General features: G+C 40.8%; 1 protein-coding gene across 1 annotated transcript in view; it reads right to left on the bottom strand.

The window, feature by feature from the left end:
• Positions 1 to 24850, bottom strand: part of rnf17 (ring finger protein 17) — a 174729-nt gene that overhangs the window by 108969 nt on the left and 40910 nt on the right. Inside the window, exons 7-15 of the mRNA XM_069891323.1 lie at positions 24404 to 24475; positions 23461 to 23720; positions 22456 to 22560; positions 22205 to 22366; positions 21133 to 21319; positions 18988 to 19156; positions 9832 to 10022; positions 1676 to 1820; positions 8 to 158 (exon numbers count right to left, since the gene is read on the bottom strand). Coding sequence (XP_069747424.1) covers positions 8 to 158; positions 1676 to 1820; positions 9832 to 10022; positions 18988 to 19156; positions 21133 to 21319; positions 22205 to 22366; positions 22456 to 22560; positions 23461 to 23720; positions 24404 to 24475 — 1442 coding nt within the window. The remainder of the gene's footprint in view (positions 1 to 7; positions 159 to 1675; positions 1821 to 9831; positions 10023 to 18987; positions 19157 to 21132; positions 21320 to 22204; positions 22367 to 22455; positions 22561 to 23460; positions 23721 to 24403; positions 24476 to 24850) is intronic.

Here is a 24850-nt window from a genome sequence, read left to right as displayed (position 1 = left end):
CACTTACCATTAATTTGGCCTCTATACCAGCCTCCATCATCAAATAGTGCTGCACATGGTTGCCCTACAACTGGGCACAAGATCTCTAAGTTGGCGTCTTTTCCAGTATATACTTCAAACATGTTTTGCGCAAGAATGAGAAGATCAACATTATCAATCTGTAATTGAGAACGGAAAATATCAACGACATGGAAAATACCCCCCAAAAAATAAATTGACCAAGGATATGATCGACAATGGATAAATTCACACATTGGTATTTAAAATAATAAGCACTCCACAGAGAACCCGAAAGTTCCACAATCAGTCTGGTCAGACACCAAGAAGAAACACAAGCCATAAGCTCCCATTTCAAAAAAAAAACAAACTAAGACACTCTTATGCATTCCAAAATATTCAGTATTTCACAGTTCCTTTTTCTATTATTACCTGATGCTTATGCTAATCTTGCACTCAAAACAAACACATCTCTCTTTAAAATAAAGGAAAATCATTGACACTAGGAGTGTGAAATTTTAATAAGGATCAAAACAGTAACCTAGTCTTGATTTTAGGATAGCTCAATTACTTTGTTATTTGTACAAGATAGCCCATACATCTATGTATGTAGGCTTTAATTTTAGTAATGACAAAGGAACTTCCCTTCTTCATCCCATTAATGCTTCTTTCCAGCTGATCACATTTTAATAACTTTTAACATTTATACATACTTAAATGTTTTCATCCATCTTCAGGAAGCTTACACCTTCTTCCTATTTAATCAGCAATAAACTTAACCATTGGATGTACACAAGACCAATAATGGTAGGGAACGTCATTTCAAATTCCTCTGCAAACTAACATCTATTTTCATCTACTTGCTTTCTGGATAAATGAACTTTTATCCCCTCTGTGACATTACAAATTGCAATATCTGGAAATTGTCTAAGGGATGCACTTAAACCAGTGCCCTCTGCGATGTCTTGGCACTCAAATGACTGCAAAAATATCCATGATGATCTTCTCATCTCAGATCTTCCTAACCCCTGAGAGCCTCCACTTGTCTTCCAAAGCCAAAAGAGCTGGGACCTATACTCCCTGGAATTTGGAAAAAATGAAAGGGATCCTTTTGCAATATAAAATTATGAGCTAGAAACTGAAAAGTTGTTTCCATGGATAGGTGACACCAGAACTAGGGACATAGATTCAAGATTTAGGGGAGATTTCAGACAGTGATGTGGATAATCTGTAGAATTCTCAGCTGAATGAAACCATAGAGGCTGCATCATTTGTCACAATTGGATTGGAGTTGTGCATAAAACCAGATGCATGGAACAAAGTCCAGTCAGATCAGCCATGATCTTACTGAATGGCAGAGCTGACTTAATAGACCAAATGGCCTACACCAGTTCCCCCAGCCCAGTAGTACTTCAAAATTTCAGAAAACCATTCCCAATGCTGACAAATAAGTGATCCTTTTAATAGTCTTGGTCTGGTAAAAACCCCAACTTAACACGCAGAATGAGAAAAGGATCCGCATTTTTCAAAGGGTCATTAGAATAGCATGAACAACCATGCAGGTTGACGACATTGCTAAACAAAATGGTGCTGTTATTTTAAACAATAACTACAGATATACACAGGTTTTCAAATATATATGCACTGAACAAAAAAATTTAAGACATTTAATAATTACCAACTGAATGTAGAAATCTACTGGACTGTTGATATGGGTGACCACTATTGGAATCTTTTTTAAGAAAGGTGGCATAACTGGTGGATAATACTGCATGGGAAATTCAGTTTTCAGATTTGACATGGGAGGAGAACCATTGGCAAACCTAGGAAGAAAAATAGTTATTTGTGTCTTAAGAGAATCTGCACCATCAAATACAAAGCAGATAATTGTTTGGATTAGTCAGCAAGTTTACACATTAACTACTTCAGATTTTGGCAATGATTTATTATTGGACACTAGCAATTCACATTTATATGGTGCATTATCATGGAGAAGGTTCTTTGAATCCTATGCAATTTACATATACACCACACAGAGGAGCCAATGCTTGAGAGTAGACAGTTTTTGCAACAGTGACGCTACAGCAATGTAACAGCTAGAGTAACAAAACCTTAATGGTGAAACTTAGTGAGACACTGAGTTATCAAAATGTTCACCTGATTGCTTTTGAAGATAATTTAGTTTGGATATTAATGAACTGTTGATTGCAACGGATTTGCGTAAAAAGCTTTAACAGCCTCTAATACACTCACTTATTTTGAAATATGGTTTATAGAAATGTTTGCATTGTGATGCTTCTGCAAATCAACAAATTTCTGAAATGTTCATGACAAATTTGGATGGGTCCACATCTATAGAATTTACAAACAGGAAAATTATAGGATATACAGTAAAAACCCATTATCTAGAATTCAAGCAAATGACAAAAAAAGTGGAAAATAAAGAGATTAAAAATTATGCAAGTTTAAAATTGGCGCACTGTGGTGATATGAATAGGTAACTGCCAATGGATCGCTGGCCTGTCCCCCACTGGTGACTCGCTCCTTGGTAACTCCTCCCCTTGAGACCCTGGAATAAAGGTCAACCTCCCTCTCCCTGTCCTCAGTTGAGCACTTGGAATCGGGCCAGCTACAAATCTAAAGTATAATAAAGCCTACTATTTCTCACGCTTTAGAGTTATTTATACTTTTGATTTTCCACACGGGATGGACAAACTGCTGTGACCCGACAGACTAGACCACGACCCACAGACGTCTGGAGCCCCAGAGCTGTTCAAGCAGTGGATCAAGTGCTTCACAGACTTCCTGGAAGCTTCTGAGGACCTCGTGGACTCTGGCGAGAAGAAACTCAAGTCACTGCTAGTGTGGATCGGCTGCCATGCGTACTTGACCATCAGGGGCTGCACAACTTACTCCGTAGCAGTGACCGAGCTCCGCAACCTCTACAGACCGCAGGTAAACTAAGCCTACTCATTGTACCTCCTGGCCTCGAGAAAACAGCAACCCCATGAGACTCTGGATAATTTACTTCAGGTCCTGGTATGAGAATGGAGGGGCAATATCCCTGTCCCGGTATCAGCGGACTAGTATGTGGAAGTGCTGATCCGGGACACCTGTTTGGCTGAGGTGAGATCCGATTATATCTGTCAGCAACTGCTAGAGGAAGACAGGCCGCTGTTGCAGAGCCCTCCAGTTCATTAAGATTTTAGATTCAGCCCACCGCAATGCTGAATCCATTACTGCCAGCCACGGGCCCTCCATATGCGGGCCGCGGGCACAGCCATTTTGGGACAGCGTCACCGACTGCCTACAGGGAGGCACCAACCCCACTGTTGCTGCCACACCTGAGCACCCAAAGTGCTACTGTGACAGATTATGTTGTATTTGTTTTGTATACAGATATGTTTTGGGGAGATAAATTGGGGCAGGTTTTTTAGTGTAGGTCACATACAATCACTTTAAAACAGATTGTATTTAAAATACTGGAGCTCTGCTCATGCTAGACATTTTGGCTCCAGAGCCTTTGCAAAAGCTTTGGAGATTGCCCAAGAGACTTCACTATGCATTGTTGTTTATGAAAAGGCAACAGATTAAAGAACTTGTCGGAGCCGCAGAGTGTCTGGAGTGGAATTTGCTGTAAGTCATGTGATTTTGCAGAGAGATAAAAACAGGTTTTCTCTCTGAGAAAGTGATTAGTTCAAGTTTTACAGTAAGCAGCAGCATCTGGGACTGGAACAGGACAAGCTGGCATGCTTGTGGAAAACCCCATTTGGAAAACGAGTTGTGAGTGCTTAGTTCAGCCTGGTCAAAGCCGTTGTGGTTCATGCAAGAGGCGAGGACTGACTGTCTAATGTTTCACTTGAATTAAGAGAAACAAAAAGGAACTCTGTGGTGACCTAAAAGAGGTTATCATCTGGAGAACCCTGATGGGGCAAGTTTCTTCAGCAAGACACTGAAGTGGCTGATTAAAAAGGAATCAGTTGTGGGTGTCCAGCATACAACAAATTTATCTCTGAAAACCCACAAGAACCTTCCTGAGTGGTAACCATTTACCTTTCAAGCACCAAAGCCTGGTGAACTTTATAAATGTTAAATTCTGTGCACAGTATAAGAATTGCCTACAACCGGCGAACTTGGAAGAATGAAAAGTGAGATTGGACTGTGAATCAAAGAACTTTTCTGAACTTACACATACATTACATACACATGGGCTTAGAATTAGAAGGGGGTTAAGTTAGGTTAGTTAAGTCAATAAAGATAGGTTAAAGTGTGATTCTGTTTTCATGTTTAAAGATAATTAAAAACAACTTTTGTTTAAGTAACCATTTGTCTTGGTAAATATCTATTGCTGCTGCGTTTTGGGGTCCTCTGGGCTCGTAACACTACTTCTGTGGTCAGCAGAAGCACCCCCAGTGATACTGCCCAGTGAGAGAAGCCACCTGCTTGGGATGCGGGAAGAAAGGACACTACGAGAGAGTATGCAAGTCAAAGCCTTCCCTACTGAGCAGCGCTGCGTGCACCCCCAGGGGTCGGCCATCGAACCCAACTTCACTTTCACCTGCAGCAATTACATCACTTCTTGCCTCGAAAGGCTTGACTGCGTGTGTGACCTGGGGGGATCACCATCTTGCCCAATTCCACTTCCACCTACTTCATCCACCTCTCCCAATGCAACTGAGTGGTTAACATGGGGACTGCCATCATACCAAAGTGTCTCCATCTCCGACAGCGACCCAGTACAGGCGTATATCATCTTGGATCAGGGCAGCCCTCATCTGATCACCCACTTGATGATGGAGATTGAGGTAAGTGGGAAATGAACTAACTGCCTGTTCAACAGTGAAAGCACTAAAAACTTCATCCACCTGGACACTGCTCACAAACTCTCTCTCTCTCTCTCTCTCTCTCTCTCTCCGTCAGACCAACAAGCACCACAATATCAATGGTTGCAAAGAAGAAATCTACCGAGATCCATGCGCATTGTATTGCGTCGTTAACAGTGCATGGTAAACATTATGACAATTTCCATTTACTGTTAATGCCTCAACTCTGCGGACCGATCCTTCTGGGGTTGGACTTCCAAAGTCAAACCAGGAATGTCACGATGAGTGGTCAGGGGAGCCCCCAAACCACTCATCACTGTAAACAGCCCCCAGCTCACGGACCCCCCACAGCCGGTTCTTGTCTGGGGTCTCTCCACCATTGCTGTTTGAGAACCTGTCCCCAGACTGTAAGCCCATAGTGACTAAGAGCAGATGCTATAGTGCAGAGGACAGGGCATTCATAAAGTCCGAGGTGCAGTAAATCCTGGCAGAGGGGTTCAAAGTGCCCAGCTCCAGCCTGTGGAGAGCCCAAGTCATGGTGGTCAGGGGTGGAAGTAAACCCCGTATGGTAATCAACTATAGCCAAATGATCAACTGCTTCATGCAACTGGACGCATACCCCCTTTCCCGGATTGCTGACATGGTCAATGAGATCAAAAAGATGTATGCCTCGCCTTTTTTTCCCCGTATCCTTCATGGTTCTGAGACATGCCACTCCTCTGTTGAGAAGAAGGCGCAGGCCATTGTTGAGGCAGTACGCCACTGGCATCATTACCTGACCAGGAAAAGATTCACTGTGCTAACGGACCAATGAGCTGTTGTATTCATGTTCAATACGAAATTGCAAGGCAAGATCAAAAATGACAAAATCTTGAGGTGGAAAATGGAGTTCTCCAGCTACAACTAAGACATCCTTTACTGGCCGGGCAAGCTCAAAGACCCCCAAATGCCCTACCCTGTGTGCCAGCACGCATCTCGGCCACCTCCAGTCCCTCCACGATGACCTTTGCCACCCCGTAGTCATGGGATTGTTCCACTTAGCGAAAGCCCAGAACCTTCCATACTCCATTGAGGATGTCAGGTCATTAACCAGACACTGTCAGGTCTGTGCGGAATGCAAACCACAGTATTTCCAACCCGACAAGTCGTACCTCATAAAGGCCACACACCCCTTTGAATGACTCAGCATCGATTTCAAGGGGCCCCTGCCCTCATCCAACAGGAACATATACTTCCTGAATGTAATTGACGAGTACTCCAGATTCCCTTTTGCCATCTCCTGTCCCGACATGACCTCAGCCACTGTCATAAAGGCGCTTTGCAGCATATTTACCCCCTTTGGGAACTCGAATTATATCCACAATGATCAGGGCCCTCTTTTATGAGTGACGAACTGCGGCAATACTTGTTGGTTAGAGGCATTGTCACTAGTAGGACGACCAGTTACAATCCCCGGGAGAAAGGCCAGGTGGAGAGAGAAAACACCACAGTTTGGAAAGCTGTACTCCTGGCTCTTAAATCAAAAGGCCTAGCAGTGTCCCATTGGCAGGAAGTCCTGCCAGAAGCAGTCCGATCTGTTATGCACTGGTACTATCGCAACTCCACACGAACATGTTTTCCTTTCCCAGGAAGTCAGCGACCGGAACCACACTAGCTCTCGTCCCTGGGAACCATCCTGCTGCAGAAACATGCAAGGGATCACAAGTCTACCCATTGGTTGAAGAGGTGGAACTCCTGCATGCCAATCCTCAATATGCCAACGTGGTGTTCCCGGATGGCCATGAGGACACAGTTCCCATCCCGGACCTGGTGCATACCAGAGACCCCTGCCCATTCCCTACCCCCTTCAACCTAGGTTCTTGCTACACCATACTGCCCCCATCAGGGATTTGGTGCAGGCCAGCAACCTACCCACATCTACCACACTATACACCAGAACCCTGCTCCAGCTTCTCCAACGACCGCAACTACCCCCACATACAACCAAGCCCTACCTCCAACGGAGCCAGCCCTCCATCCCCAGCCTCAGGACACACGACCAGCATTGGAGCCAACCATTATACCACCAGCGGAACTACACCAGTCACAGAGGCAAAGGAGACCACCCGACTGGCTGAGCCTCTAGGACTTTTTATTTTGTTTTAAAGAAGGGGTGAATGTGGTGATATGAATATGTAACTGCCGATGGATAGCTGGTCCGTCCCCCATTGGTGACTCGCTCCCTGGTAACTCCTCAAAAATTTTACCCTACACAATGAAAAATATTCAATGGTTTGTGATTTCATGGCCTAACATATCAGTTATTCAACTTTCACTGTCAAACATGGAGCCAATACTGATTTAAATAATAGTAGATAGCAGCATGAAAAAAACAAGAGAGGTGCTAACCTGGTGAAAGAATAATTCAGGATTACATGGTGGAGAAACAATTAATGTAGCATCATGAAGGCAGACTATGTGATCCCACAAACAGGGGCACAAAAATTGAAAGCATCAATATTATGGAAATGCAAAGACAAAATTATAGTAGTTGCCACCATCCATCTAAGCCTTCCTCTGTAGCCCAATCTCACAGAAGCCAATCTCCAACCAATTCACTGCTGGCTCGTGTCCAAGGCAGGTATGAGGGAGGAGACTAGGGCTCTCAGCCTTTATTAGGGGATCATATGGGGAGGAGGTACAGGTACAGAAGGTGGGCCAGCCTCCCCAGCCCAGTGAGAACATGCCGCAGTACCATGTTCCACCACACAGCTCTCAATTGAAAAATTGTCCATAGCAGTACAAATTTAATCTAAAATTTACCTAACTCTTTGCAAATGAAAGAGTGATTTAAAGTGTCATTGACAAGCCTATCAAGTTGAATACAACAATCAATTATTTATTGATGCCAAGAGAGAAAATAAATTTTTGGATATACTCTGCCGGTTAGGCGGCATCTGAGAAGAGAGAAGCAGATAAGTGTTTTTGAATGGATGTTTGATCACACCTGATGAAATGTCATAAACTGTTTCTCTCTTTCAATGTCTTTATTTCCTATTTAAATTGTCCTAAGTATTTTACTTTTATACCATTATAAAAAATCAGTTTAGGTGCATCAAAGAAATCTGGTTTTAATCCCATTCTTGGTGTTAATCCCCCTTCAGGAGTTCCTAAGGCTGGTGTACTCAGCACAATGAACAAGTCATGAAATTTGGTGTTTTGTGGTAGCATCGCAGAGCAAACATTCCTATTATGAACCATCTTACAACAATAAAATATATACAAAAATAAAAGATAGTAGTGCATAAAAAGTAAGGCAGTGTTTTTGGTTCATTGATTAGAAATCTGATTGCAGATTGTCTTCAGACTCCTCCAGCTCCTTCCCAATGGTAAAAGAGTGAAGAGGGCATAGCCTGGGTGGCAGAGATCTCTGAGGATAGAGGCTGTTTTTTAAAGACACCACCTCATGTAGATGTCATTGATGGAGTGAAGTTTGTCACAGTCCAGTTAACAACCTTCTGGAGTTGTTTTTTCTTGTCCGGAGATTTGGCATCTCTGTACCAGATAGTGGTGCAACCAGCCAGAATGCTCTCCACGCAGTATCTGTAGAAGTTTGAGTTTCTTCAGTGACATATCGAATCTCCTCAAACACCTCACAAAGTATAGCCGCTGACAGGCCTCCTTCGTGCTTCCACTGCTTCAATAATTACCCTCTAACTATAAAGATTTTTACTTATGACTGCACGATATTAAGTTTCAGTCACAACCCCTACATGGCAATACTTTGATCATATAAGTGGCTGGCAACAATAATCTCCAAAAAGAGTCGGCCCACCTCGATTTAACATTCACTGCATCATGTAGGCAAGGATTCAGATATATATATTTAGGTAAAAAAATTTCACAGATCAATGACAGAAACTTAACCATTCCTGGCAAAAACTGACTGCTAAACAAGATCAGTAGTATCTGGGAATATTGTGATGTGGAGCTGAACTCTCATTTTCACTTACACAACCTCTATCACTCACATGGACAAGAACAGTAGATGCACAGCAACATTACAAATTACAAGCTCCCTCATAGTTCATACATAACCCAAACCTGAAAATATGCTGCGATTAAATCTTTATGCGTGAATTAAAATCCTTGAGCCTTCTATCTCACAAAGGAATATTTTCACCGTATTGTAGCAAATCAAGGTGGCAGAACACCTTACCTCATTGAAGCCAATTAGAAATTAAAAATAATTCAAAGTAAGAATTAATATATTAAAAAAACACTACTTTCCATGTTAAAGTACAAGGCCATAGGAAATGAACATCTTACAAATAGAAGCCAATAGTTATCCCAGTGTTTTGTGATTTTTTTGATTAACATTTCATTTACAATACGAGAAGAGGCTAATGATTATCCAGAGTAGGGGAGATTTATTCTGGTCTTCTGGTGCATTCCAACTTTTAACTGTGGTCAATAATATAACCTTACACCTGCATCCACACATTGTGGTCAGAATCTTGATGACAATTTTATTAATGGGTTTGAGGCTGCAAGGCTCTTAAAATCAGTACTGTTAAAACAGGCTGTGTCCTGACAACATTACTGCGAGAGAGTATTGCCTTTAAAATTATGTCCTAGCCCTAATGTTCCCATACTAAAATTCAGGCAAATTAATACAAAGAACTAGTGTGCATCAGGAAGAATTTAAAACCTCCTATGCTTGCACAGAGCTTGTTAAGAGATTGATGTTAAAAGGATCACTCAGTCCATCTGCCTTTATTAGCATTTGGCTTTGATTTGATCAGAAAGAGAGTTGTTACTTTTAACTGAGTGATGGAAAATAGTAGTGACTCAACAATCATTTTGCAATGGAGCCATCACGATGGTTTATAATACGACAATTGTAAGAGAACTGCATTAGTGAGATAATAGCAACATTATAGTAAATCTACCTAACATTCTTGCAAAATAGGCTTCAATAACTAGTTAAAAAAAAATAAAAAGCATTGAGACATATTTTGAAAAGGCATACCTGGCCAGTTCCAAGAAGACAAGAGCATCTCTTAGTGATACAGGAACATCATTTGCAATCTTATCCATAGAGGGCTTTTTCAAATCCACAAGTAGCTTGTCTCTATCCTTCCCCAAAACTATCATCTGCACAGCCTTATTATCCACAATTCGGGCAAATTCATTCCTTGCTTCTACATTCCAAATGTTACTCTATCAAAAAAGTTAATTAAATCAACAAAAATCAAGAGATTAACAAAAAGGTTGATTAAATCAAAAGCTGTTACAAATTTTAATGAAAAAAAATCAGAAGCTGGAAACTTGAAATAATAAATACTACAGGCCAGCAGCTCTGCCAGCATCTGGAGAGTATAGGGTCAGTAACACCATTGGAACTGGAAAATGAGAAAATAACCATTTTACTCTGCAGAGTAAACAAAGGGAACATACAACTTGATCTTCACCCTATCACAGATGTTGAGATAACACAATTGCTTTTGGTGCCCTCTAATTAATGGATAAATGAGTTGGAGGCAGCTGAAGAAAAAGACAACATGCTAGAACTGTGAAATGCTGAACGTAATTGAAAAAAATACTAGAAATCTCCAGAGTATCAGGTAGAATGTACGGAGAAAACAAAACTGAGATATTGTTACAGGTGAATGACCATGTATCAAACTGGCTAATTCTGTCACAAAGGACAGGTGGGTCATCTCAAATTGATGACTTCAGCAAACTACAATTTTTCTAAATAGATGTGGGTTCTATATTTACGCTGTGCTGGTCTCCACCCTCACCCCCCACACTTTATCACAGAAGACAGGGAACTCAACTGCACTTCATCTTTATCCTGAATTTCTTTTCAAAATTGACCTCCTTCCAAGCCGAACAAGCAAGGATAGATTTTTTTCTGATCTTCACGTTCGATCTCAACAGCCTTGATATTTAATAGAAAACACTTTGGAATTTCCATCATCAATGAAATTCCACCCCCAGATACAACTTTCTCTCTTTCAGCATTTCAAAGGCACCATTCTCAGTTGATACGCTCTTATCAATAACACCAAAGACTGAGTGAACGATAGGCTTTAATACATATTCGATTGTAGCTGGCCTGACTCCATGTGCTCGAATGGAGGACAGGGGAAGGGAGGCCGATCTTTATGGCCAGGTCACAAGGGGAGGAGTAACTAAGGAGTGAGTCATCAGTGGGCGGGCCAGCCACACGTACACAGTATAGTATATACATATCACTACATGCAACCCTCTTTTAAAACAAAGTCCCACTAGGTTAAAGTTCTAAAGGTTCAGCCAATCAGGTGATTTCCTTTGCCTCTGTAACCTGCGCAGCTCCGGCAGTGAACTGGTCAGCTCCATTGCTGGTCATGTGTCTTGAGGCTGGGGTGGTAGGGCTGTAGGGGGTGGGGTTTGGTTGTATGTGGAGGAGGTCATGGTTGTGGTTGGAGAAGCTGGAAGGGGCTTGAGGGGGGGGGTGTGTCGTCGATCTACATTAGTCCCTGAGGGGAGTGGTTTGGGTGTAGGTAGAGACAGTGTCCTTATGGCCATCGGGGTACTGGACTTAGGCATATTGCGGGTTTGGATGCAGGAGCTGCCCCTCTTCAACCAACAGGTCGGTCTTATGGCCCCTCGCATGTTTTTGCACCAGGACGGGTCCCAGGGATACGAGCCATGGTGGCAGGGTGGTTCCAGTCACCGACCTTCTGGGGAAGGAAAACATATGTTCATGCAGGATCATATTAGTAGTAGTGGATAGGATGGATCGCATGGAATGGAGTGTTTCCGGCAGGACTTCCTGCCAGAGGGACACTGCCAGGTCTTTTGACTTAAGGGCCAGGAGGACCACCTTCCAAATGGTGACGTTTTCTCTCTCCACCTGGCTGTTTCCCCTGGGATTGTAGCTTGTAGTCCTACTGGTGGCTTTGATGAGGTGTGACTTGTCAGGTCAGAAGAATTGCGGTTTATATTCTGCGCAGACCTGACATCCTTGATGGAGTACGGGAGGTTTCGAGCTTTTATGAAATAGTACAGTCTCATGACCCGGGGTGCCAGAGTTCATCGTGGAGGGATTTGAGGTGGTTGAGATGCGCGCTGGAGCACATCCCTCAGGATAGGGCATCTGGGAGGGTTGTTGAGCTTGGATATCACAGTTGTAAGTGGAGAGTTCGATTTTCTACCTCAAGAATTTATCGTTCTTGATTTTACCCCCAGTTTGGTGTTGAACATAAAGACCACGGCTCGTTGGTCCATGAGCAGGGTAAATCTTTTCCCACCAGGTAGTGACAACAATGGCGTACAGCCTCAATGATCACCTGTGCCTCCTTCTCGATGGAGGAATGCCGTATCTCAGGGCCATGGAGGGTGCAGGGAAAAAAATGGTACTGGCCTGTCCACCTGGTTGAGAGTGGCAGCCAGTGCAAATATCACTTTCCACCTGGAAAGGTATGGATTCATCCACGGCATGCATCATGGCTTTCGCGATGTCCCCTTTAATTTGGATAAATGTAGTCCGGGCTTCTGCTGATGAGGGGAAGGTTATGGCTCTTACTGATAAAGGGAAGGCTATGGCTCTTACCGGGGGTAGGCTTTATTGGCATAATTAGGCACTCACTGGGCATAGTTCGAAAAGAACCCCAGGCACCTTTTGAGTGCCTTGAGGTTGTGTGGGACCGGCAGCTCCATGAGGAGCTGCATACGGTTGGTTGGGGTCAGGGGCAATGACACCATGTGCCACGACACATGGTCCAGGTAGGGAAAAGAGGCCATTAGCTTGTGCCTGTCTACCATCCACTCCATCTTCCTTTGGAACATGGAGACACCGTTACTGACTCAGAAGGGCACCCAGAGGAAGTGGTAAAGTCTACCAAATGCCTCGAAGGCAGTGTATTTGCGGTCTCCTGCGTGAAGGGGGAGTTGGTGGTATACCGACTTTAGGTCAATAGTTGAGAAGACCCTGTACTGGGCGATCTTATTGACCATGTTGGCGATCTGGGGCAAGGGGTAGGCGTCCAGCTGCGTGAAATCGGTTGATTGTCTGGCTGTAGTCGATCACCATTCGGGGCTTACTCCCACCTCTGACCACCACAACTTGGGCTCTCCATGGGCTGGAACCGTGGACTATGATCCCCTCTGTCAGAGTCACTGTACCTCGAACTTAATAAATGCCTTGCCCTCAGCACTATAGCACCTGTTCTTTGTCACGATGGGCCTGCAGTCCAGGGTCAGGTTCTCAAATAATGACAGAGTGGGTATATGGAGGGTGGAGAGGCTGCAGGCGGGACTGGATGACTGGTCGGGAGGGGCAGTGAGTCGGGGGTTGGATACCGTTAACTGTGATATCATGATACCACATGAGTATCATGATACTCCTGAACTGGCTCTGGAAGTCGAGGCCAAGGAGAATCGGCATGCAGAGCTGTGGCATTACAAGCAAATGCAAGTTATCATAGTGTTCGCCTCACCCCCACCGTTAACGATGCTACACAATACCCGTGGACCAATGCAGATTGGTCCTTAGAGGCCAACGAGATGGGCCTAACTGGGAGAGAGAGCTTGCTGATAGTAAAACTCTCTGTGCTCTCACTGTCAAACAGGCAGTTAGTTCTCTTCCCGTTTACCTCTATCTCCATCATCGAATGGGTAATCGGATGGGGACTGCCTTGGTTGAATATGATCGAAGCTAGGACTGGGTCATTGTCGCTGTCAGAAGGGAGGCCTGGTCAGAAAGATGGCGGTCTCCATGTTGTCCATGTGGTCATCTCAGGCAAGGAGGAAGATGGAGGTGGCATCATCCATGAGGGAGAAGGCGGAAGAAATGACGCCCGGTAAGCTGGTGACTTCGGGTCACGCACGTGGTCGAGCCATTCAGGGTCTGAAGTGACATCGGGATTGATGGTCCACCCCCAGGGGCACACGCAGTGTTGCTCACATGAGAGGGTTTGGACTTATAGATGCATTGGTAGTATCCTTTCTTCCTGCACCCTGAGCAGGTGGCTTCTTTAGCAGGCCAGAGTCTTCCAGGGTGGTAGTGGCACTTCGGGTGTCTGATTACAGCAGCAGTGGAGCCGTAGTCAGCTTGCATGGCAACGGACAGTGACACAGGCTCCCAAAATAGCAGCGCCCACGGCCCACATGTGGAGGACCTATTCTTACTGGTGATTGCCTCGGCGTTGCGCTGGGCCAAATCAAGACTCCTGGCCAGCTAAAACACTCTTTTCATGGGCAGTTTGTCCTCCTTGAGTTGACGCTTATGAATATGGGCAGACCTCACTCCAGACTCACAGGCATCCTGGACCAACTCTTCACACACTGGGCTGCAGGCACAGGTGCCCAAAGGAACTTGTCCATAGACTCACCAGGCTGCTGCTTTCTCAATGCCAGGAGATACCACGAGTACACCTCTAGCCTGTCGGGTTCAGCAGCTTGTCCATCTCATGTAGCAGGAATAATGTGTATTAAATTGATTTGCTCTATCAATAACACCAAAGTCTGAGTGAGGTGAATGATAGGCTTTAATACACATTAGATTGTAGCTGGCTCAACTCCATGTGCTCGAATGGAGGACGGTGAAAGGAGGGTTGACCTTTATGGCCAGGTCACAAGGGGAGAAGTCACTAGGGAGCAACTCATTAGTGGGCGGGCCAGCCACTCACACACAGCACAGTATATACATTCACCACAGACTCTCTGCTTGCTATTTCCTTTGTTTTGCTCAGCCTCCTCCCTCCATTATACAGGCAGAATACTTATTCCCCCACTTTTTCAGTTCTGAAGCGTCACTGACCCAATCTATTAGAGCCACACACACAACCTGAGCAAATGGCCATCTTCAGCATTTTCTGGTTTCATATTTTAGTTGTTTCAATCATTTAAACATCAAAGATAATTTACACTGGATTCTAGATAAGAACTTTGCAGTTCTCATTTCCAATTGAAACATTTTATAAATTTTTGACAACCTGGAAAGAATTTTGCTGAAAGGGTGAACATACGCTTCATGATGTTTAATTAAAAGCTGTCTCCACACATTTCACTATATTAAGTCCTGTCTCAGTGCCTAGGTTGCCATTAACCTGCCAAGCTTGCTTAAAACTTGCCCAATAGCACTTGCAAGCCTCTCTTTAACAATATTTGATCCTATGAAGTTGCTATCTGTACTGATTGCAGTTCTTACCTTCTGAGTACTAGATTCAGTGCCCCAAGAATCTCCTCACTCCTGCTAACTGTTCAATTACACGATCCTTTCTCTGTAATCACATGTAGCACTCGTGGTAGTCCAGCAATCACCATAATCAAGGTCCTGCTTTTTAACAAGTCTTCTCCATTTAAAGTTTATAATGCACTGCCTGAAAATTGTTTTTGTTTGTCGGCCCAACTCCTGCCCTTACTTTCCAAAATTTGATACTACTGTCACAATCTCTCTCACCCCACCTTTCCTATATTGTTTTAAAATCTGGAAACAAGAATGATGAACTCGTATACTCAGTCATCTTGCAAGAACTATTGAGAATTTCTCTATGGAACGATATTAAGAACTGTACTCTATGATGTCTCAATCTGTTGGATCCTGGATGAAACCCCCACTTTTTTATGCCTCAAACCAGCAACAACGGAAGACACAATTCAAAAGGGTTAGATTTTAACTCTAAATTTATTAATGATTATTAACCATTATAACATCTGAACCCAACAGACCCCACTATAAGTAACTATGACAATATACAAATATCATATCTTCATAAACAGCATGTATGTAAAAATAAACCCAGACCATTACAGTCTGTGCTCAATATTTAAAAAGAGAAAAATTCAGTTACCCCAACTGAACAACAAAGGACATCATATTGAATGTTGGAGAGAGAAATGACTGATGTTGAGTAGCCTTAAGCTTACATAACCTTTCTCAAGACCTCCTTAGATGACTTCCCTCAGTTCTCAAATTGTGGTTTTTACCATTCATTATCTTATGAGGCATGTTCCTTTCATATAGCTCTCCTGGTTGGTCTCTGCCATTCCAACTGCTGTTGTTCTGCAGCTCCAAATGCCGTTCTGTACGTTCCATTCTCTCTCTGTCTGCACAGCTTGACCCAGCTGCACCACAAGTCACGCAGAATTTCATTCTTATAATGACAGTTCACAGTCCAAAAGGTCAGTCCATGGTCCGTAACACCTCCCACCCACAAAGAAAATTTTCATTAGCAAGAACAAAATTTTAGTAATTAAGGTGTTACAATATAAAGCAAAACATTATGTTCATCTACAAGCACACACAGTAACTAATTTCATTTTAAAAAATTAGCATCTAGAAAGACAGCAATCACATTATTGTTTCCTTTAAAGTTTGTTATCATCAAATCATAACTCCAGTTTAAAAAGCGTCTATTCTTATTCTTCATTTTACATAGAAGAGTGGATTATGATCACTATACACCATAAGCAGTATCAAAATGTTATAGAGCCAACACAAGAGCTAACAACACTTTTTCAATGTGGAATAATTCTTCTGATAATCATTAAACTTCTTGGAGGCACAGGACTTTAACAAATCTCAATTTAAATCTGTTGGTCCACCGTAGTAGCCACCACTACAACAGGACACTTTCAAAAAAATGTTCCCCGACATCCACCTAGCCTTAAGTGTTAAAGCATATCCATCTGCTAACTTAGCAGACTCCAGCCAAGTTTCACCTCCTCCTCATCCAAGTACGCTTTACAATTATCACGAACAAATCTTTTAATCTCCTCAATTATTAACAATTTTCTCAATCAATTATAATCACTGTTTACAGTCTTTGATGTGCACCATTGATCAAAACACACAAACTTTTCATAAGCAAAATCTGTAGAAGAATGTTTTTTTCATTTTTTGATATAAAATTCCTGAACTTCTGTCTGTAAGCCTCTGGATCTAAATCATAAGCGTGGAGTATAACTTCTTCCACAATCTTATAATTAGCAGCTTGCTCTGTGGTAAGGGCAGAACAAGCTCGTTGAGCTTTACCTTTAATTCCATTTTGTAACATAAGAGACCATTTGTTTTGTGGCTAATTTAAATTCACACCCACTTTCTCAAAGGCTGAAAATATTTATCTATCTCAGTTTCCTTAAATGGAGGTACTAACCTAACTTCTCTACCTCTCACATGACAAATAATTTGATCTCGGGTCTCTTCTTTTCTCCTGTAATTTTCCATTCTAATCTTTTACAGCTCATGGAGCCTGATTTTCTCCTCTGCCTTTAGTTCTAAAATCTTCAATTCCATTTCTATATCCATTTTCTTTTGTCTCTTGATTGCCTCCAAATCTAAACTCTTTAATTCCAAATGTATTTTCTCAGAGGTTTTACTCTTGGGAAACTGCTCTAACACTTCTTTGTTAAACTTTCCTTCTTCTATGTAGTATTTTGCAATTTTCCTCCCACTCTCCACCTTTTTTCCATTGAAGCAATTGCCAACTTGTTGGCAATGGTCCACCAACTCATGTTTTTAAGCCTTTTCCAAATTCTCAAGAAAGGGTAATGCCAAAAATCCCTCTATATCCATGGATGCTAGTTTGTTACTGTTGATTTCACACACACACACGCTTTTAATTATCTTTACCAAAGGAATTTCCTAGACTAGACTGGAATTTTCTCAATCAACAAGCTCCAGCTTGATTCAAACTCAGACGATCGATCACTAATCAATCAATCTCTAAGCTCACAAATTTGTTTGGATCCCTTGGACGAGCCTCCACTTTGTTACATCTCAACTTGTTGGATCCTGGATGAGTCCCCCACTTTTTTATGCCTAAAACCAGCAACAACAGAAAATGCAATTCAAAAGAGTTAAATTTTAACTTTAAATTTATTATTGACTATTAACAATATAAAGTCTAACCCAATTAACCCCACTATAACTATGACAAATATACAAATATCATATCTTCATAAACAGTGTGCATATAAAAATAAACCCAGACCATTACAGTCTGTGCTCAATATTCAAAAAGAGAAAAATTTGCAAAAAAAAACCCAGGTCAGTCAGTCCAAAAACACAGTCCACAGAACTCAATCCCAAAGCTCAATGTCCAAATTCCATTACCCCAACTGAATAACAAAAGGACATTGTATTGAACGTTGGAGAGAGAAATGACTGATGTTGAGTTTCTGTAAGCTTACGTATCCTTTCTTAAGTCCTCCTTTGAGGACCTCCCTTGGATCTCAAATTGTGGTTTTTAACCCTTGTCTTATGAGGCATGTGGCTTTCACATAGCTCTCCTGATTGATCTCTGCCACTCCAACTGCTCCAATTGTTGTCCTGCTGCTCCAATTGCTATGCTGAACATTCCATTCTCTCTTTGTCTGAACAGCTCGACCCAGCTGTGTCACAAGTCACACAGATTTCCCAGCAGAATTCCATCCTTTATGATCACAGCCCACAGTCCAAAAGATCAGTCCCTGGTCTATAACAACTCTCAAAAGACCAAAGTCATAGGAAAGCAGAACTCAGTTATATTTTTCCCTCCATATTGTGGGTCATCTCCAGCTGACATTTTTCAAACACACCTAACATGCTAACACCTAACACCTAACATGGTGTAGTAACTGCATTGCAATGCAAAATGAAAGACGAAAAAATGATCAGACATAGTTGAGTCAAAATTCAGTAAAAGTCATTTTTTCAAACAGTCACGTGCAGCTTTTTAAAACCCTGCACGTTCCAAATGACTTCATTGTATTGTGACATCATGACATCACTCAGAACCTCCCGAACCAGTTCGATGAAGCCTCCGGTGAGCCGCTACCGCGGCACTGGCCAAAATCAACTGAATAAAGTTATCTCATATGAAGCTGCACCAATTTCAGAACCTAATTCTTCCAAAAAAGCCAATCATACAAATAAAAAGCTTTGATGCATAAATGTCGACAAATTAAAGATCAAAATGATTAAATGCTAAATGTTGTGATAGGAAAACCCTTATCCTAAAGAATTATGTTTGCTAGTCTATATTGACTACATAGTTCAATTTAAACTTACTTGAAACACCAATTTTTAAATAAAGGAACGCCAAATGAACAAGTCAAAAGAGAACAAGCAGAATTGTTAGTCTCAGAAAGCCAAATAGAAAATGCAGTTTACAAAACTATCTGCTGTATTGCTGGTTTAGTATACATCACTTACAGGATTTGCAGGCACAATATCTTTCAATGAGCATTTGAATGCCAATGGAGGTATGTTATTTAATGGTCCTTTCAATTGAGGGTTCAATTTCCAGACATACAGACTGAAGTTACTGACGTGCATGCAAGCACACACACTATCCTCCAACTTCTTCACAGGAATGGCAATTCTGTGAATAATAAAAAGTTAGTCTGAAAGAAAATGATTTGATAGTATGCATTTAAAATAGTAAGGAACAGGATTTAGGTTCATTGGAAAGGCAGGGCCTGATTGGGGTGTCAGCAGGAGAAATCGTGGATCATGAATGTGAATTTTTTTTTTTAAAAAGAGGTAACTTATTGATGAAAACAAGGTGATATACACTTTAGTCAAGTTCCTGCACAGTAGGCTGGCCCAGAAGGTAAAAGCAGATGGGTTGAGGCAAGTTGGCAAAATGAATCAAAAATTGGCTTAAGGATAGGAGGAAAAGGATAGCAGTGGAAGGCTGTTTCTTTTACTAGAAGTCTGCACCAGAGATTGCTGCCGAGTCCTTTGTTTTGTCTAGCAAAAATATAGGTGACTTGTGTGACAGATTATAGATGTTTTGGGGAGATAAATTGGGGCAGGTTTTTTAGTGTAGGTCACATACAAACACTTTAAAACAGATATTATTTAAAATACTGGAACTCTGCTCATGCTAAACAGTCCAACTCCAAGAGCCTTTGCAAAAGCATTGGAGAGTGCCCAAGAAAGTTCACGAATGGACTGTTGTTTACAAAAAGGCAACAGATGAAAGAACTCAACAGAGTCACAGGCTGTCTGGAGTGGAACTTGCTGTTCTAAGAGGGTCATGTGGTTTTGCAAGCAGAGAGATAAAAACAGGTTTTTTCCCAGAGAGAAAGAGAAAGAGAGAGAGAGAGAGAGAGAGGATTCAGTTCTCCAGTGCTACAGTCAGCAGCAGTACCTGGGACTGGAACAGGACAAGCTGGCAAGCTTGTGGAAAAAATACATTTGGAAGACGGGTTGTGAGTGCGAAGTTCAGCCTGGTCAAAGCCCTTGTGGTTCATGCAAGAGGAGAGGACTGGCTGTCTAATGCTTCACTTGAAATAAAAGAAACAAAAAAGAAATCTGTGGTGACCTGAAAAAAAGAGGTTATCATCTGGAGAACCCTGATGGGGCAAGTCTCTTCAGTAAGATACTGAAGTGGCTGGTTACAAGGAAGCAGTTGTGGGTAATCAGTGAACGACAAATCTCTCTCTGAAAACCAACAAGAACCTTCTTGAGCAATAAGCTTTCAAGCACCAAAACCTGGTAAACTTCATAAATGTTAAATTCTGTGCACAGTATAAGAATTGCCTGCAACCAGTGAACTTGAAGGAATGAGAAGTTAGATTGGACTGTGAACCAAATAACTTTTCTGAACTTACACACACATTACATACACATGTGCTTAGAATTAGAAGGGGGTTAAGTTAGGTTAGTTAAGTTAAAGTGTGATTCTGTTTTCATGTTTAAAGATAATTAAAAGCAACTTTTGTTTAAGTAACCATTTGTCTTGGTGAATATTTATTGGTGCTGGGTTTATGGGTCCTCTAGGCTCATAACAGTTTTCTCTAGAGTTGAGGGGAGACCTAATATAAGTTTATAAAATTATAAAGGACATTGATAGTGTCGAGAGTCAATCATTTTCCCAGGGTCAAATTGTGAAATACTAGAGGACATGCATTTAAGGTGAGAAGGGGAAAAGTTTAAATTGAGGTGAGCACTAGTTTTTTTTAAAAAAAGAATGGTAGACACATTGAATGGGCTGATGGGGATACTAATGGAAATAGATATGATTGTAGCATTCAAAAGGCTTCTAGACAAACATATGAATATGCAGGGAATGGAGTAATATAGACCATGTATAGGCAGAAGAGATTTTGTTTAATTTAGCATCACAGACATTACAGACTCAAGGGCCTGTTAATTGTGCCTGATGTGATGAACATACTGATCCAAGATCTCAAATTAGGTACACAGAGATGCTGGTACCCATGGATAAACTTCCACATAACCATTTAGGTAAGATACAAAGGCATCTGGCATTCAATTTTCAACACCTTCAAGAAGAAAAATGCATGAAAAATTCATAGCTAATCAAAAAAAAATTTAAAATAACAATACCCTTGAAGTAAAAGGATTTCCGTATGTCCAAAGTCCAACAAAAATACTTGAATTACTGCAAGATCAGCTATATGGTAACTTGTAGAATTGTTAAATTTTGTTTTTTTTCTGCCCAATGGAACCAGTTCTGTGATAATTCCTCTGCACCATGTATGAAAAATATTGCTTTTAACAACAATTCTCTCATCTGCATTGGAAATAGAAATGTAACAGGCAATAAAATTAATAAGGAAGCAATAATTAGGAAAAAAAACAAAGCCATCTGACCAATCCCATCAAAAACCACTGCAAAAAAAATGGCCAATGCCTAAAAAATCTGGACCAGAAAGAGGTACAAGAGGTAATTTAGACAATAGACAAAAATGCTAAACTCCTTCTTTGTAATTATTAATGAATCAATAACATGCTGCTCTAGAGCAAGTGATATTGTAAAAACAACTAGGTTCCCAGAGTTTGATCATTTTGATTTTTCAAATTGAATGTCGTATCCAGCTGTTGTAGGGCCAGAGTGTTTAAATCAAATAGATTTTTAACATCTAATACCCTCTGTCAAAATTCAATAAAAAATAATTTACTGCAAAATGTTCTGTATATATGATCACAAATACTGAGAACCAGCAAAAATAATTTCAATTTTATAAATGTGCAGCTTTTTAAAAAAAGTTATATTTTAAAATTGAAAATTAATTTAATCATGCTCTGGGACAAATAATATTTTTCAAAAGAAAAAAATGGCTTGGTTTTATAATAACAAAGCAGTTGCTGGTACCAAGATTTGGAAGAAATGCCTTTCAACTATCTAGTCAGTTGACTAACCACGACTTACCACAGATATATTGCAGAATTCTTTGTGGGGTAAAAAAAAGTCTATGAATCCTCTTTGCCTTGGAGGTTGGATTGTTCCAGGAAATGGAACAATGACCAACTCCAGGTAGGCTTCAATCATAGCACATGCAAATTTCACTGTATAGGTTGGATTCTAGATGTAATAAATATTCAAAATAAAATGTTTTGATTGGCTATAAGGTTAAAAAATGGGCTTTGAAATTAAAAAAAACAATAGTTCAGTTACCAAGCTCCAGATAAACTGCAGCACGTTTTTGCATATCCAAAATACGGTATAGTTTGTCCGCTTCTGCAGCCAAAATAGCAGCCTTCTTTCTCTCTGACGATTTCTGAACGTAGAAGTGGCATGGATTTATCACATAACTGACTGAAACCAATCCCTGAAAACCTGAAGTGCAGAGATTGAAGAAAACTGAATACGAATCAAATAAATATTTTAATAATATCAATGCAGCGCACGTACCTCCAAAATCCTACCTGCATGACAGCCAAAGTTGAGGTCTGAAATACCTTTCCTATGAGATTTTTGCCTTCGGCTCTTTAACACTGGTCTAACAAATTTTAAATTATCATCAATTATATCTGAAACACACGCAGAAATAACTGTTATTGTAAAAACACATTTTGAATTTAATGTTTTAATAAGGATAAATAGTTGTTCATTTACACAGCCCATTGCAATTCTGATCGATTTGAAGACATAATATGCCTCTTCTTGTCAAGACATTGTTATTATTTCTAATCTTGAAATGATTATATTTAACAAAATGTGCACATTGCAGGGCTTAATCCCCTGCATCTATCAATGTAAAGGATGGAAGCACTTCAGAGGGGCCCAAGTGCAATTGATAACTTGTAACACATTTTAAGTAATGCTAAGAGCATTGGTCAGCCTTTCTGTTAATGCAAAGTAACTTTAATGGTTTATTCGATTACTGCTCTTGAAATGTTACCCACTTACGTGGAGCAAAGAATCTAGAGCACAGAAATAACCTAAGCAGTGTTTCTACTTCAAATAGGTCTTATTACATTCCAATTACAACACCTATCATCCTTTTTAGCAAACTTTGCTTAAAATGAAAATAACTGCAACTTCAGTCAAATTTTCGGTATAGTTTGATCCTTCATTTGGTTATACTGATTAATATACATTTAATAATAACAAAGCCATATAAAACTGAAAATTCATAATTCAACTGCTTAATTTACCATAATTTACCTGTTTTATTTGTAAAAAAGTTGGTCACCACACTAACTTGTTGAAAATAAAAGCTGATCTGATGTTCATGGTTTTTCTGTTTACATACAAGGACCCCTTATTTAATGGAGCTGGCTTCATCTAATTCATTTAATACTCTGCCAGCTCAGGAGTAAGCCACAATACCACAACCTATATTCCCATATTTTGCTAAATATCTAGCTAAGTAGAATTGATGCCATTCATAAAACATGGATCCAAAAATAAATAATAGTCATGCATACTTGGTTTGTTATCTTCAACTGTTCCATCAACATCTATACCATTTGTAAGACAAAATCTGCTTTGATTGTACAATAAAGACTTTTCAAAGATCAGGCCATTTTCCAGCTGAGAAACATCCATGACTGGTTCATTCACATTGCAGTCCTTAATAGAATCCACTTTTATTTCAGATGATTCATTTTTGAAACTCACAAGATCCTGTCCTTCTTCAAGTGGATATTTTTGTTTTAGAATTTTTTTAGTCTGAGAAGGAAGAAACCTGAATGCAAAGAATCAAATAGCATTTATTGAGAAAGGATGCTCTTGCCTCACAACAGTGTAAAGATATACCAGACTGTCAGGATGAGGGGCTATCATGGTGAGACAATGAATAGAATGGGCCTTCATTCACAGATTTAAACTGTGCACTATGTACATTTTAGAAAACCTGGCAGGTTTGGCATTGAGACGAGGAGGACCTTATAGAGATTTGCAAAATCATGATAAGCATTGACAAGGTAACTAGTTATAGTCTTTTTATCAAGGGTTTGAGAATCTAAAATTGGAAAATTTAAAGTGAGAGGAGAAAGATTTGCAAGGGACTTCTTCATATCAGGGGTGTGGGTATATGAAATGAGCTGCCAGAGGAAGTGGTAAAAGCAGGGCAATTGTAACAGTCAAAACTCATTTAGATAGGATATGTGGATAGGAAAAGGTTTAGAGGAACATGGGCCAAATGCAGGCAAATGGAACTTGTTTGATCACCAGGGAGACAGACCAACAGGCCCATTTCCATACTGTAGAAACATGCAACTAAAAGAAAAGCATTAGCGAGATAGATACTCTACATCATCTACTGCGCTGCAATGGATAATTTGAAAGAGACTACATTAATTTTAGATCATGGTGCACAATAGCAAAATGAACAGATATTCCAAAACCATTTAACAACATCTTACTTACTTTTCTGTTCCCATTTCAATCTTTCCTAAATTTGCAAGGGCTTTTTTTAAAGGTCCCGGTTGGATTTGAAACCTAAAATAATACAAAAAATAACATATGATTTAAGAAATAACATCTCAGTTTTCAAACAAATTTGGGAACTGTACATGGAACACAACAGAGAAGTCCTACCGCAGACCTCCACCACCTAAAATGACAGAAGGAGAAGAAGACGAAATGAACTGACCCAGTATGTAAAAGTAGAAGACACAAATTTCTTGTTTATTTTCATTGTGTGATGACATTGTTTAATGGGTTTAATGTATCATACATGTTGAACGTTGAGTGAGTGGGGAGGGGGGGGGGTGAAGGAGGGCGGGAAGGGAGGGGGGAAAAGGGGAGAAAATGACACTGTGTATATTCAAGAGGGAAATGTTTGTGTGTATTTTGGTCAGTATGGTTCATAGT

The sequence above is a fragment of the Narcine bancroftii genome, chromosome 7, assembly GCF_036971445.1.
Source record: "Narcine bancroftii isolate sNarBan1 chromosome 7, sNarBan1.hap1, whole genome shotgun sequence".
Taxonomy (NCBI): Eukaryota; Metazoa; Chordata; class Chondrichthyes; order Torpediniformes; family Narcinidae; genus Narcine; species Narcine bancroftii.
Note: the sequence above shows the minus strand (reverse complement) of the source record. Positions and strands in the feature narration are given on the sequence as shown.